At 48.1% G+C, this 15,271-nt stretch overlaps 4 protein-coding genes across 4 annotated transcripts; all 4 read left to right on the top strand.

Moving 5' to 3' along the window:
- The first annotated feature begins 5,884 nt into the window (after window positions 1-5,884).
- LOC135379428 (E3 SUMO-protein ligase ZBED1-like) lies at window positions 5,885-7,378 on the top strand. Its single transcript, XM_064612465.1, has one exon. It carries the CDS (start codon window positions 5,885-5,887, stop codon window positions 7,376-7,378), a length of 1,494 nt encoding a protein of 497 aa, XP_064468535.1.
- Window positions 7,379-8,541: 1,163 nt separating this feature from the next.
- On the top strand, window positions 8,542-10,068 carry LOC135379412 (tigger transposable element-derived protein 6-like). Its single transcript, XM_064612464.1, has one exon. It carries the CDS (start codon window positions 8,542-8,544, stop codon window positions 10,066-10,068), a length of 1,527 nt encoding a protein of 508 aa, XP_064468534.1.
- A 1,291-nt stretch (window positions 10,069-11,359) lies between these two features.
- On the top strand, window positions 11,360-12,898 carry LOC135379396 (tigger transposable element-derived protein 4-like). The gene has a single exon (XM_064612463.1). The coding sequence runs from the start codon at window positions 11,360-11,362 to the stop codon at window positions 12,896-12,898; it is 1,539 nt and encodes a 512-aa protein (XP_064468533.1).
- Window positions 12,899-13,367: 469 nt separating this feature from the next.
- Window positions 13,368-13,934, top strand: LOC135379380 (uncharacterized). Its single transcript, XM_064612462.1, has 2 exons — window positions 13,368-13,547; window positions 13,641-13,934. Exons 1-2 carry the CDS (start codon window positions 13,368-13,370, stop codon window positions 13,932-13,934), a joined length of 474 nt encoding a protein of 157 aa, XP_064468532.1.
- The last annotated feature ends 1,337 nt before the right edge of the window (window positions 13,935-15,271 follow it).

The following is a 15,271-nucleotide window of genomic DNA, read 5'->3' as shown; positions in this document are numbered from 1 at the left end:
ATTCTCCTCCTCGTTTGACCCGGAGGAGCGAGTCGAGTGGGAACGCGCGCGGCGATGTTCAAGTGTCTTTTTTTCTACGAAAAACATCGCGTACAGAGAAACTTTTCGTGTTTATCATCAAGTTAAGTTACCTGCTTCCACAACGCGTTCGGAACGGAAAATTTTTTAGATGGCTTTCAGAGCTCCTTTAAGAGGTGCTAAAGCTGGACAGCTATGAAATGGTTTCAGAAACACTGCTATGCAAATCTGGAATTGTTACACAATGTAGCCAATTTTCAACAGTTTCGTAACTAAGAAACAGAGATGGAAGGCATCACTGGAAGTGAGATTTCATCAGTAGATAAATTTTCTGCAGCAAAACTAATAACAAATGAGGGAAAGTAATTGTTCTGAGGCTGGAATATACAAAGGGACAAGGACATGAACAGCTGAAATATGGCAGTTGAAGTAAGTTATCGAATTATGGATATCAAACTATTTTGCCATCCCCCTTCGAGTTCGATATATACGGGTTCGATTGCTACAGTGTGGCCGCTCAGCCACTGATCAGAATTTGCAATTTGCTGCACATTGTCACAGGACTTGTCTGCAATTTCCCCTGACTTCAGCTGCTTTTTGGATAATTCCCTGACAATTTCTGGTTTTCCAGGTTGGTAGACACCCTGCTTAGCCACAGCTCTGTCACTGTATTTCTTACAAGCAGGAAGAAAACAAGGTTAGAACCGATGCACGTGCATGAGGTACTGATAAAGCTGTGCAAATGAAGTTCCCTTACAAAGGAGTTCCTAGGAAGTTCTGACACAAATGATCCAAGCATATACTTAGACTGCATACTTCGGAGCTGTTGTAGTTTCATGTCAAAGATCTTTCTGTGGCAGTGAAAGGGAGCACCGTAATTTCACGTGTATTAGCCGCAGCTTATGCACGTTTCTTTTTTTTTTTTTTCACGGGTGCTCTGCAGCTTATCTGATTACTATTTTCTCTGGCATTTTCCCCATACGCCGGCTGAAACAGCACCGACCTGCCAATGCACAAACAATGCGTAACAGGGGCGCGTCCACATTCAAGTAGACAGACCTTCCTGGTACCTTTCCGCAAGCGGCTTTAACGAAAGTGGTGACAGTGATTCATGTCTTCTGGAAGGCCACTGACCCAATGATCCATGAAAAACGCATAAGGGCACAATCTGATCTCGGTACAACACTAGAACTGACCTCCTTTGTTGTGCTGTTGGAAACACAGCTATCTAAATCTCCAACCTGTGGCGGAGCGATCCCCGATCGGCGATGTCGCGCACGAAGGAACTATACCAATGCCCTCCCCGAGGGGAGGTCGCTGAACTGCTCTCCGAACGACGCTGAGAACGCAATTGTGCCCTCTCCCAACAGGTGGTGCTGCATGGCCTTATCTCGGAGACTGTAATGATAAAAAAAAATTAAATAGAGAAAGCAGCTACTGTCCACATCGTCGTCGTTTCCTTTTTGACTCGTTCACTTTTTGTAACATCCTCCCCCCCAGAAAGGAGCCATTGAACTAGCTACTTTCTAAATCGTGCGCAGCGTAGCTGCCTCCGCCTTCACGCCTTTGTGCGCAACGACGCCGATAGGGGACCGCTCGGCCACGGGCTGGTGATTTTAGACAACCGTGTCCTCAACAGTACACCATGCTGACCTCGGAGTATGGACCACAGGGCTTATGGTCTTCTCTATGGTCCCCTTTGTCACACAAATCAGTCGCGTCATATTGCCCGTGGCTTATCTGCCCGAACATTTTCAGAACGTTCCTAAAAACAGGTCCTGTAGCTTATCTGCAGTGCGGCTTATACACGTACAATGGCTGAGCAGCAAGCAACACTACAATACTTCCTTGTCCATTATTCCTGGAAGACCGACTCCTCTGCTGCAGCCCACTGATGTTATGTGGAACGGAGTATTTAAGACAGCAATGAAATAACTCTGTACTTTGCCTCGCTGTCTCACAGCCACTCCGGCTGTGAGACAGCGAGGTAAAGTACACAAGGCCCGGAAAACACTGTTCCGCTTTATTCTTACGGTTGCAGTTTCGGTGAAGGAATCATTAAGCTGGATTTCTGGAGACTTGATCAGACAGTCGTTCGTTATGTGGACGTATTGATTGTGTGGAAACTGGTATGCTGTAAAAAGGCACCTGCGCTACACTTTGACATCAGTCTCTGGCAGTGCTTGTAGATGACAAAGACCCAACTGGCTCTACAGGCAAGGGCACCTGTGATTCTTCTGACAATCAGATGCAAAAGAGTAGTGTACGGAAACACTTATAGCCCAGTGGCCGATAATAAATGTTTGGTGCTCAGAATGTCAGTGACGTCGCTTAATCCGGCATGTCGGGACAGGAAACCTGGCAAGCCAGGAAATGCATGGTTTAAGGTCCTGACTTTTCAGTGAAAATGCACCGAATTTAGGACGTGCCATAGAATCTGGGGTTTTATATGTAGGGGCTGAATTTTTAGGGTTTAACACAATTCATTCCTGAATTTGAGGTTGAATTATTAGTGTGACACCAGATTTTTACCCAGCAAATTGCCCTCACTGAGAAGTCTGCAGGACTTGTTTGACAGCATATGAAGTTACATCATCGTTTGTACCAAACCAGTACAGTTAGCTGACTAACTGTGCCCAATTTCTCCCCAAATTTAGAATACAGGAAGTTTTTTCACTCGAGCCTGCATGAATTTAGAGCACATGGTTATTTAACCAACTTTTTACCCCCAAATTTAGAAAAGATATTTCCCAAAAACTCCAAGCTCATTTATATGGAATTTCCCAGAACTACGAATCTTGACTAAGGAGTACAGATTCAGCCCACGTAAAGAGTCTTTCCTGGAAGCCTCATTCGAAATTTACCCGTTACATATTTTGGTGGAAATGCAAGGTATACATGGGTATAGCTACGCCCTATGGAAGACGAGAGGAAGAAGTCACGCTCAAACATGCACCGGCAACGTCCGCAGAAGCTTGAAACCAACTTCCTGAGCAGCAGCGTCAAATTCGAAAGCGAAAGCAAGGCACCAAACATTCACGAGAGATTTGCCGATATTTTCGTGCTGTGCGAAGGAATTAGGCAGGTGAGGAAGTAACTGCGTATGTACTCCATTGTGTTGAGAAGCCTCACGGTACCAACATTGAGCTTCTCCTATTGTCCCGCAGGGAGCCTTGTATCTAGAGAAGCTTCTCTCCACATCACACGACATCAGAGGCGCGAACTTGAAGCAAGAAAGCTCGCGTGGGCTGAGCTCTTCATCCAGAATAACTGCACTTTCCCCTCTCAAGAGTTTTTCAATCTCGAACTGAGTACAAAGTCCTTAATTTTTTTAAATCAGGAACTCCATCTGTACGTTTGCTGCAGAACCTTTCATTTCCAAGGCCCAGAGTGCTGTACACACATGTTTGAGGGTCTTTAGTGTTTCGTTGAGGGAAAGTCCGATTGTTTCTAACTTCGTCATACCTCCTGTAAGTACACTGAAGTTGGCATTAATGTATGTCAAGTCCCTTTCAACTTGTGCCTTCATGAACATTTCTCTCGCTGCACTGACAGACACAGCATCATCAGGGAGCTGCTCTAGAACTGTTCTCATTACATTAAAGTGCTCAGAATAGTACACTGCTGCACTTAGCGACGTTCCTCACTGCATCACAACCAGTTGTGGTGGCAATGGAACGTCGGGTGCACACTCTCGGAATGCCAAAACCCTGGATGGAGCCTTCAAGTAAATGCTTTTCATGCTAGACACCAACGTGTCTACTTCGGGGAAACAACCACGAATTTCTTCAGCAACATGATGCATGGCATAAACAACACGTGTCACGTGAACGATTTTAAAGGACAAGATTAAGTCCATTCCCAGCTTTGCACATGTAAGAAGCTCCTTCGTCACTAACAAGAGAACCTTGTCGTAGTGAATGCTTCCTGGCCATAGAAGCTCTAGAGATGCAGTGAAGAAATGAGCTATGATAGAATGGCTCACCTTGTCCAGGGCCTCTGTGTTAAGCAAGATTGGATCATGATTAAAAGCGTTAAAACCCCAGTGCCGGGGAGCTACAAGGACAGACAGAGACACTTGTGATAAACTGCTTGCGTCTGTGTCTGTCTTTTTAGCTCCCAGGCACTGGGGTTTTAGTGCTTTTAATCATGATTCCAGAAAACCGAACAGCCCAATTTTTAACCCTTTTTTAAGATTGGATGTTCGGCTTCTTCAGGCTTCAAGCTGCCAACGATGAAATTTGCCATGTTGTATCCACTGGTGTCAGTTGTTTCCTCGATTGACACCCACACGTAGTTGTCACCATTTCCGTCTTGATTCTGGTGAGCGTCTCTTCCTAGCAATCTTTCACGTACTTTCTTCCTGTTGACGCTTCAAATGTGCCTGGGCAGAGATATGCTGAACAACGTTCCAGAGGCTAGAAGGTTTTCCTAGTGTCAGCAGCGAGCACCCGGGCAACCAGAGGCGGAGAAACCGGTTTGAATGACAGCGCAGGTGGCGCTTCGACCATTAAGCGTGCGTCCCGGCAGTACTGGCAGCATACAGCAGTTTACGGGTCTGCTTGTTGGTTGTTTCTCCAGTGCATACACGGTGGGGCTTCATTTATGGTGTACGTTTTGCAGTAGCATTGGCATACCCTACGATGCCGGCAAAGAAAGGTAGGACTTGTTTTGTGCTATTATGGAAAGGTGGCTACAGGTCGTGCGAGGAGAAAGTGTCATTGTTTCGGGCTCCGACCGACCATCTTCGCTTGCAATAATGGTCCAGAAACATCAGACGACAAAGTGCTGGACGATACGTGCATTGCGTGTTCTCGTCATTTCGACAAACGCTTCATCCAGAGAACTTTCAAGCACTTGATTAGTGACGGGGTTGTCGAACTGGAATATGAACAGCCCGTTCTCACCAAAGATGCGGTCCCAGCAATATTTCCTGACACACCTTTATACATGACGAGGCCCCTCCCAAAGAAGAGGAAAGAAATAAATAGGGCTGTGCGAATACTCCGATTTTCGAATACGAATCGAATAGCTCGCGCAATTCGGTTGCTATTCGCATCCGAAATTTACTACTCGAAACTTTCGAATAATTTGCGAATAGTTTTCAAATAATTTTCGAATAATTATCGAGTATTTTATGGCGTTGAGTACAGAGTGAACGCAGTGAAGGCTTACTTTTAGGGACGCTAACACCCTTCATTATCGGGGCGGGCACTACACGCCTGCCATAGCCAGAAACAAAACACGACAGAGCACAGCACACGCGCAACACAGACGCATAAAAACGCTGACCGCTGACAAACGGACGACGATTTGAAAGAGTCCACTTTGTGCGCAGCACACTTGCGTTTGGCCTGGCTTTGCTTGTTTCGGGAGACACAAGCAAGGAACACAACCCGCAACCACGTGCTCTACGTGCGCGCGCCCCTTTCCCTGCAACTTTCCTTCTCCTCAAGAGAAGTTGAAAGCATGTGACGCATGTGATGCGATGCGGTGACAAGATCGAAAGTGCGCTTGGCGATTCGATCATAGCAAGACAATGGACGCAAGCATGCAGAACCCAAGTGAGGACGCAGATGGAGACGAAGGAGCTCGCAAGAGAGCAAACCGAAGCGCCGTGTGGGAATACTTTCAACGAAGTTCGGCCGTTTCCGCTACATGTAAAAGATGTTCTGCACCCGTCCAAACACCCACGGGGACTACGAGCAGTCTTGTTAACCATCTCAAGCGGCACGTGTTGCTATACAAAGAGTTCCAGAAGCGGACTGAAGCCAAGAAAACTGAACAGTGAAGAGTTGACTCTTTTCTGAGAAAGGAACAGGTACCACGGTGTAGGAAAGACGCACTGGACGTGAAAATCACACGCATGATCGCCTTGGACTTGCAGCCATACAGCATCGTCCAAGATCGCGGGTTCCAAGAGTTGTTAGCTGAGGCAGTGCCTCATTATGAGCCTCCTTCGCGAACAACGCTTTCGTGGACACTGATTCCAAGACTGTACCATGAGACAAGGAGTAAGGTTCAAGCAGAACTGGATGCTGCTCTTGGAGATGGAGTTGAATCGATGTCGTTTACGTCCGACATGTGGACGTCGCAGGCCAACGATAGTTATATAAGCCTCACATGTCATTTCACTGACGCGAACTTCACTGTCAAGAGGTACAGCCTCGACACATCGCTGTTCTCGGGACGCCATACCGCCGCGCAAATAGCAGAAGTCCTCGACAACTTGGTGCAGAGCTGGAATATACCAGACGATGAATTCCCCGTGTACATCGTGACAGATAACGCTCGAAACTTCAGGGCGGCCGCACGGGAGCTACCGTGGATTGAGAGACCATGCTTCGCTCACTCGCTGCAACTGGCTATTCAGACAGTGAAAGAGCAAACTCCGGTGCTTGGAACCCTCCTCCGCAAAGCGCGAGCCATCGTGGGCCATTATAAACATAGCCCGCAGGCTCAAGAGCGCCTGGATAACTACCAGAAGAAAACTTGGAACACGCCACTGCATCTAATCCAAGACGTTGAAACCAGATGGAACAGCGAATACAACATGCTGAGTACGCTTTTGGAACTCAGGGGGCCTGTGACTGTGGATATGGCTAACAGTGAGTGCATAGTGGACTGCTTTACTGGAGCTGAGTGGCGACTAGCTGCGGACTACGTCCAGGTTCTAAAACCTCTTGCTCAGGCCACAACTGAGGCAGAAGGTGAGAAGTACCCAACATTGTCTTGTCAGGTCCCTACCCTATACTGCATCATACAATCTCTGAGAACAACCTGTAGAACTAAAATGACTGCCGACGGCTGCGCTTTTGCTGCCAATGTTGAGAAGAGCCTAAGAACTCGCTTTCCAGACTACGACATGGACAAGGATGCGTGTGTGGCCATGTTTTGCGACCCAAGATATAAATTGGTGGTGTTCCATGAGGACTCTGCTCGAGAGGAGTGGCTCAAGTCAGTTGTCTTGAAGGAAATGGGCCAACATGTTGCCACAAACATGGAATTTGAGGTCGAGCGCACGGAAACTGCAGTAGCATGCTCTTTGTGGTCAGCCTTCGACAGGGTGGTTGAAACACAACACAAGAAGTTTGATCCATCCAGCGAATTTCATTTATACAGTACAGAAAGTGCGGTAACTAGAGGCAGCGACCCATGCAAGTGGTGGAATGAGGTATGCCAACACAAATTTCCCATTCTAGGGAAACTAGCACGCAAGTACCTTGGTATACCTGCCACCTCGGCCTCAAGTGAGAGAGCATTCTCTGTGGCAGGAAATGTTGCAACGCCACGACGAGCATCTTTGCTCCCTAGTCACGTTCAACAGCTCACATTCCTTCACGATAACTTGCGATTGTGAACAGTCTCTATTGCAACCTGCTGCGAGCTGGGCAGAATTCCAGCCTGTTTTGTGAACTATGTGCTGATATTTGCTAATTATGAACATTAAATGTTAAATAAACAATAGGTGCATGTAAATCACTTCTGTACATTCCTATTCGAAAGTATTCGGAATTTATTCGAAAATATTCGAATTCCGAATCTCACTACTCGTATTCGATTCGCACTAGATTTCAACTATTCTGAAGTTATTCGCAATCCAAATTTTGATACTCGCACAGCCCTAGAAATAAACCTTGGGGTTTCAGAAGGTCTACCACTACGGAAATGCAGGAATGTAAGCAGATCAACGGATTACAGTGATCAGGATGGTCTTTCTGACAACGGCGGAAAATCATTGCCGGAGACACCAGCACAACTGTTCAGTGGTGTCCTACCACCTTCGGCCCTGTGCACGAAAATCGTTCTTTCGAAAGAACCAGATACATTGCGATTCACATGGCACACCAGCATAGCAAGTGACATCGACATGTGCGTACCTTTGTACTGCCGCGGTACAAAAATAGGAGAATCTGTTGTAGCAACACGTGACAAAGCCACAGCTGTATTGCAAAACACTGATGAACCATGCCTGTGTCCTGGATATGCTATACCAAGCCAAGTTGGTGACTGCCCTCAGAACACTGTCCAATTTGCCAAGAGCTGCCATCTGACATCAGTCGATGGGAAGGCTTGCTTAAAATGTAAATACAGTTAAACCTCGATATAACGAACCTCGATTTAGCGAATTCCTCGACATAACGAAGTTTTTTCCTGTCCCTTTCTTCTTCTCCATTGAAAACCATGTATTTTTTACCTCAGTATAGCGAATTCCAACTAGATATGAGACCTCGACATAGCGAAGCCCGCGCGTCCGTGAACGCCAGCTTTGGCGAGAAGTTCTTTCAGCGACCGACGCCGAAAGCACGGAAAATGCGGAAAATTCCACGCTACGAGAGGAAACGCGCTCCCTCGACCCTCTCTCAGAATCTCTCTCTCACCCCCCTCCCTCTCTCTCTTCCTTTCCTGTGCCTTCCTCCTTCCTCAGCTCCATCATTCTCTCATCGTACTTCGACGGGACTGCTCTGAGACTCTTCGCTTCCCACTCGACCACGTGTCTTGTACGTACAGCAGAGACTGAGGATGAACGAAAGCCAGAATCCGAGGAAGCGGAAGGTGCTGTGTTTGGAAGACAAGGCCGCTATCATCGCTGCGGTTTCTAGAGGTGAGAAAAAGAAGGACGTTGCTTTGGGTTTCGGGATCGCGCAGAGTTCACTGTCCACGATTTTGAAAGAAAAGGAGAAGATCATGTCAAGTGTGGAGCGTGGTTCGAGCTCGCAACGGAAGAAAGTGAAGAGACCGTCCTACGAAGAAATAGAGAAGGCCCTCTTCGCCTGGTTCATGGACGTAAGGGCTAGGAACGTCCCAGTGAGCGGCGCCATGCTAATCCAGAAAGCCAAAGATTTTGGGTGCATGTTAGGGTGCGACGATTTCAAGGCCAGTAACGGATGGCTCCAGAACTTCAAGGCCAGACACCAAATCGTTGGCAAAGTCATCAGCGGAGAGTCTGCGTCTTGGAAAGAGGAGCGCCTTCCCCACGTGCTAAGCAGTTTTGATCCTGCCGACATTTATAACGCCGATGAGAGTGGACTCTTTTTCCAAATGTTACCGAAGAGGACGCTTGCTCTGAAGGGTGAAACTTGTCATGGAGGGAAGCAGAGCAAACTAAGAATTACTGTTCTCTTGTGCACAAATATGGATGGAAGTGACAAGCGTGCGCCACTTGTGATAGGCTACAGCAAGAAGCCTCGCAGCTTTAGCAACGCTAAACGTCTCCCAGTTGAGTATGTCTCCAATAAGAAAGCATGGATGACACGAGACATCTTCGCGCTGTGGCTACGGGACTTCGACGAGGACATGCGGCGCAGGCAGAGGAAAATTTGCCTGTGCTTGGACAACTGCACGGCTCATCCCGTTGAAGACCTTGTTCTGAGTAACACAGAACTGCAGTACTTTCCGGCAAACTGCACCTCGGTCATCCAGCCGCTTGACCAAGGCGTAATCAACAGCGTAAAGTGTGCGTACCGCAATCGCGTGTTGTCCAGAATGCTGTTGGACATCAGGTTGAACAGTAATACGAAAGTGGACGTGTACCAAGCTGTTGAAATGCTAGCTGCCTCGTGGGTAGCTACAAGCGCCAGCATAATCAGAAACTGCTTTCGAAAAGCAGTCTTCGTTCTCGACCATGCATTGGCATCGCTTGACGACAGCCAGAACACTGAAAACATTTCACCGGAACTTGTTGCAACGTGGCAGTCCCTAAGTGAATTTTCCGACGTTGTCCCGGACGGGACGACGCTGGATGACTACGTGAACAGTGATGCCAGTGTCGTAGCCACGGAAGAGCTGGACGACGCAGAAATCGTGCGTTCTGTTAGAGATGGAGGCGGCAGTGACACGGAGGACGGTGACGAAGCGCAACAAGATGAAACGTGCGATGTTCCATCGGGCACACAAGTGTTAGACGCCATTGATGTTTTGCGGCGCTACGCACTGGCGCAGCAGAATATGGAGCGGGCTGTGGAGGCCATTTGGTCTTATGAGCGGGTAGTGATACCAGCTATGCAACAGCAGTACCAGACGAAGATGACAGATTATTTTACGAAATAAAATTTTCAAAGTGAAGTAAATCGATCATGTCACGTGTATTTTTCGACAATGTAGGGTTGACGGTGCAGAGCAGTTCGCATTTTAATTATATCGTCAGCGTGATAATTTCATTAGCTCTACTTTCTGGTATACTCGATTTAACAAATTTTTTGAAATAACGAAGTAAATTGTGCGCGTATGCTTCTTCGTTATATCGAGGTTTAACTGTATACGAAGAAACTCATTCTAAACCGCATATACCAGCAGCGAAAGAAACATGTCACAATGAAAATGCAACGTGCAAGGAAATCTGTGCATTCGTGCTGGACGAAAAAGAAGCTTGTGGAAGTCCAAGAGTAGGCCTGTGCGAATATTCGAAATTTTCGAATATTGAATCTAATAACTGTATATTCGATTCGAAATCGAATAGCGATATTCGAATAGATTCTATACTTTTTCGAATAATGCATGTTGTCTTTATCAAAATGACCGCTGTGCCCGTCCGGGCGCGCCCATATAGGACATCCAGCTTCGAACAACAGGCCATTCAAGATCAAGTACATGAGATGCTGCAGAGAGGGATTATCAGGGAGACATCAAGTCCATGTTCTTTACCTGTCGTCTAGGTACGCAAGAAGGATGAAATGTGGAGATTTTGCGTAATTTTCGGAAGATCAACGCGATCACCAGAAAGGATGTCCACCCCGTACCCAGAATAGATGACAGAATCGACAAACTGCAGAGATCCCGTTATTTTACAACACTGGACTTGGCATCAGGTTACTGGCAGGTGCCCATCAGTGACGAGGACAAAGTAGAAACGGTGTTCACAATGGGCTGGACTCTACGAATTTAACGTACTGCCTTGCATGGGCTTTGCAATGTCCCAGCCACATTCCAGCGTATGATGGACAAAGTTCTGGCAAGCCAGCTATTGAAGGTATGCCTTGCACATCTAGACAATATTATTGTACAGTGAACTCCCCTTAAGGTGAACTCGGATAAGCTGAATTTTCGGATGAGCTGAACAAATTCCAAGCCTTAGGTTGGTTTCCCATAGACCTAATGCAAAAAAAATCCGGTTAACATGAACTACCGCGGCCGGCAACTTCGGTTATCGTGAACTCTCCCGTAGTGCAATCAGAGCTGCCATTGACGTGTAGCGCCTCCTGTTCGCGGGCTCTCCAATCATCTCTTTTACATCCGGGCACGTGAACCAATCACCGCTCAGCATCCGGAACTGTTTCCACATCCATGTGTGAGGCCATTAATCAGATATCAGCTGTCGCCAGTCTCAACACGCTACAGCGCGATGTCGAAGCAGCCCTGCCAATCCCTTCACCTTGAAACAAAGGTGAAGATACTGACTGACGTGGAGAGTGGCAAGTTTTCGAAGACTGAAATCGCCAAGAAGTACGGCATTGCGAAGAGCACCATCACCGGTATCGTCAAGAACAGCGCACGGATTCTCGAATCTTACAACAGCGGCGAATTTGGGCCGAAACGAAAGAAGATGAGGACGGCCGCACACAAGGACTTGGAAGACGTTCTCGTCGCTTGGGTGCATCAAGCACGCGGTGCTGGTCTTCCTGTGAATGGTGTTGTGCTTCGTGCGAAAGCCCAGGAGATAGCCTTACGCCTCAATGTCCAGTTCACGTGCAGTGATGGCTGGTTAGACCGTTTCCAGAAACGGCATGGCCTGGTGTTTCGGTCGTTTGTCGGGGAAGCTGCAGCTGTCGACGAAGCCGTATGTGATGACTGGCGCTTGACAAAAATGAGATGCTTATTACAAGAGTACAACCCGGAGGACGTCTATAACGTTGACGAGACTGCCCTGTATTACCAACTTCTTCCAAATCGGACGCTCGCGTTTGCGGGAGACCCGTGCACTGGCGGGAAGCACAGCAAACTCAGGGTTACTGTGCTAGTCGGCGCGAACATGACTGGGACGCACAAACTCAAACTTCTCGTCATTGGCAAGGCCAAGTCACCAAGGTGCTTCAAAGGTGTGAGGACATTGCCTGTTGACTACGAAGCGAACTCGAAGTCTTGGATGACGCAGGTGCTATTTGAGAAATGGCTGCGCGGAATGGACCGTCGTTTCGTTAGAGAGGGTCGAAAAGTTCTGTTTTTGGTCGACAACTGCCCGGGACATGGCATCGTTAGTGGACTTACGGCCATTCGGGTGGAGTTTCTCCCGCCAAACACCACGGCCAAGCTGCAGCCAATGGATCAGGGAGTGATCAGCAGTCTCAAAAGGCATTACAGGCGGTCCCTTCTCCAAAGAATGCTTCTGTGCATGGAGAATGGTAAAGATTACCAAGTGACCCTCTTAAGTGCAATCCACCTTCTGTCCAATGCCTGGGAACAAGTTAGTAAAGAAACCATAGCCAACTCGTTCCGGCATGCAGGATTCATCCAGGACTGCTGCTCAGCTGCAGAGGAAGGCAGTGAAGAGTTGCAGGAGGACACAGACTTGATGTCTACACTGAGCAGTATTGGTGTGCCGGTGGACATTGCTGTATACTCCAGTGTTGATGATGATGTCGCCACATGTAGGGAGGACACCATGGATGCGCTGATTGGAGAGGTGCTCTGTACTGAAGCACAGACGTGTGATGACGAAGTGGAAAATGGGTGTGAAGACGACGAAGTTCCACCAGTCACCTCTAATACTGAAGATGATGCTTTGAGCATATTGGTGCAATACTTCCAGCAACACAATGACACTGAACAATTTCTCGCAAACATTGGACAGATGAGTTCATTTGTGGCGAAGCAACGCTTGTCCCAGCAGCGTCAGTCGAAGGTGACAGAATGGTTCAGCTGCCCCTCAAGTGCAAACCCATAAGCATAATAAATGTTGTGTTCATGCCAGTTTTATCCCGTGTACCAGATATGAATGATCTAGTTTCATTGCCGATGACAATTTGGGTACTTCTGTTAAGACGAACTTCTGATAAGACGAACAAATTTTTGTCGCCCCCTCATGTTCGTCTTAAAGGGAGTTCACTGTATTTTCTAGCACATAATTGGACCACCTAAAGCACTTGAGGGAGATTTTCAATGCCTAAGGCAGCACAGGACTCCGACTCCAAGCAAAGAATTGTCATATCGCCACCAGCAACATCCGGTACTTGGGCGACATAGTCTACGGACAAAACATCTGTCCAGACCCACAGAATGTGTACGCAGCTATAGAGGCTAGGGCTCCCCAAAACCCGAAAGAAGTGCGCAGTTCCTTGGGTCTATATAATTACTACCAACGCTACATCAAGGACTTTGCACGGATTACACGTCCACTGACAGAACTTACGAAAATGGACGTCGCGTTCCTCCGGGACGACAAGTGCCAACAAGCATTCAAGACACTCAAGGAGAGGCTTTCAAGCAATCCAGTGCTATGTTTGTTCAATCCGGAGCTGCCCGTCAAAATCCACATGGGCACTTGCAGATACGGCATCAGCACAGTCCTGGCCCAGAGTGACGGGGGGTACGTGGTGAGTTACGCAAGTAGTCACCTCAACAGAGCGAAAAAGAAATACGGCACCACAGAACAGTAGTGTCTCGCCGTGGTGTTCACCATGAAGCAGTTCCGACCTTCCATCTTTGGAATGCCGGTAACAATCATCACTGACCAAGCAAGTTTAACATGGCTTATGACCATAAGGAATCTCAATGGCCACCCCATCCGATGGAGCCTTCTAATCCAACAGTTCGATATAACCCTCAAACATCGTCCGGGACGAAGGAAGGCAAACGCCGACTGCTCATCCCGCCTCCTGCACGAGCCAGTTCCACCCAACGAAGAGGAGATACCACTGTTGGTGGCCAATGCGACTGAGGGAGCAGATCGACCCTACAGGATCCGGATACGCCCGTTGTGAGGTCATTGAAACGCACCACGCGGGCCTTTACCCCCATAGGAGTGGTGTTGTATCAACGGGTGAAAGGGTTCCAGGAGGAGAGGCTAGCCATGGCTATACTGAAGGACCTACGACGGGAGATCCTGGCCTCCTGCCACACGGGGCATCTCAGCATGCCACAGACATTTGAGAAAACTCAACAGCGTTACTTCTGGCCCAGGATGGTGACAGAAATTAAAAGATGCCATGTGCTGTCATGCATGGACTGTCAGTCTAGGAAGGCACCGCAACTGAAGCCCGCAGGAACACTGCTCTCTCTTCAACCCACCAGGAACCCCTTCCAACAGATCGGCATGAACTTCGTGGGACCCCTGACAAGAACAGAGGATGGCAACAGCTACACTGTTGTGATGGTTGATTACCATTGAAAGCCGGTCAAGGCCGTCGCAACACTGCAGTGCAGCAACAGCATTCATGGAAAGCATTGTCCTGTGGCATAGAGCCCCAGCGAGGATCATCATCAACAATAGCAGGCAAGTTGTGGGGGACGTGATGGAAAAACTGCTCCACCTAAGGAACACGAATCATGCGCATACTGTGGCTTACCACCCGCAGACCAACGGCCAGTGCAAGCATTTTAACAGAACATTGGCCGACATGCTCAGCCAGTACATGTCCTCCTACCATATGGATAGGGACTAGTTCTACCCTACGTCCTGTTTGCATACAGCAGCTCAGTGCACAAGACCACAGGGTATTCCCCTTCTTTCTCCTGTACGGCCGCGAAGAGACATTGCCTATCGACGCTATGCTTCACCTACAGCTGGGGGACCTAACAACGTCGTCCACACATACTCCGAAGGTGGGAGAGGGCAAGAGAGCTGGTCCTTGAGCACAAGGAGAGGAGCAAGAAGAACAAGTAAAGGTACGACCCAGGCCGACGAACACAGCAATTTCACCATGGGAGATCTGGTGTATGTCCGAATGCTGCTCTACGAACGTGACAGGACAACTAAGTTCCGACATCCTTACCATGGCCCTTTCCCACTACTCTGCAGGGGTCGAAACCAGAGGTGAACTGGAAATGAAAAAAAAAAAAAAAACGCTATTTTTGCCGGACCGAACTGCAAACGTTTTCCTCTCTCCCCTTGAACGAGCTGGAACTGAACCGAAAAAATATGGGCAGTGACCGGTTCGCCAGACAGTGAAAACGCCTATACCTTCCCACACTACTGCCGCGCACCAGCACCATACATCGCTCAAAATCTTGCGAATCCACAGAGCGGACAAATTGATAAACCAAGCGGTGAGTCCATGCACCTCCTACAGCCTCCCCTCCGAAAGGTTCACAACATCCC

This window comes from Ornithodoros turicata, chromosome 1 (assembly GCF_037126465.1).
Source record: "Ornithodoros turicata isolate Travis chromosome 1, ASM3712646v1, whole genome shotgun sequence".
In the NCBI taxonomy this organism is placed as follows: Eukaryota; Metazoa; Arthropoda; class Arachnida; order Ixodida; family Argasidae; genus Ornithodoros; species Ornithodoros turicata.
This window is presented reverse-complemented; position numbering and strand designations above follow the sequence as displayed.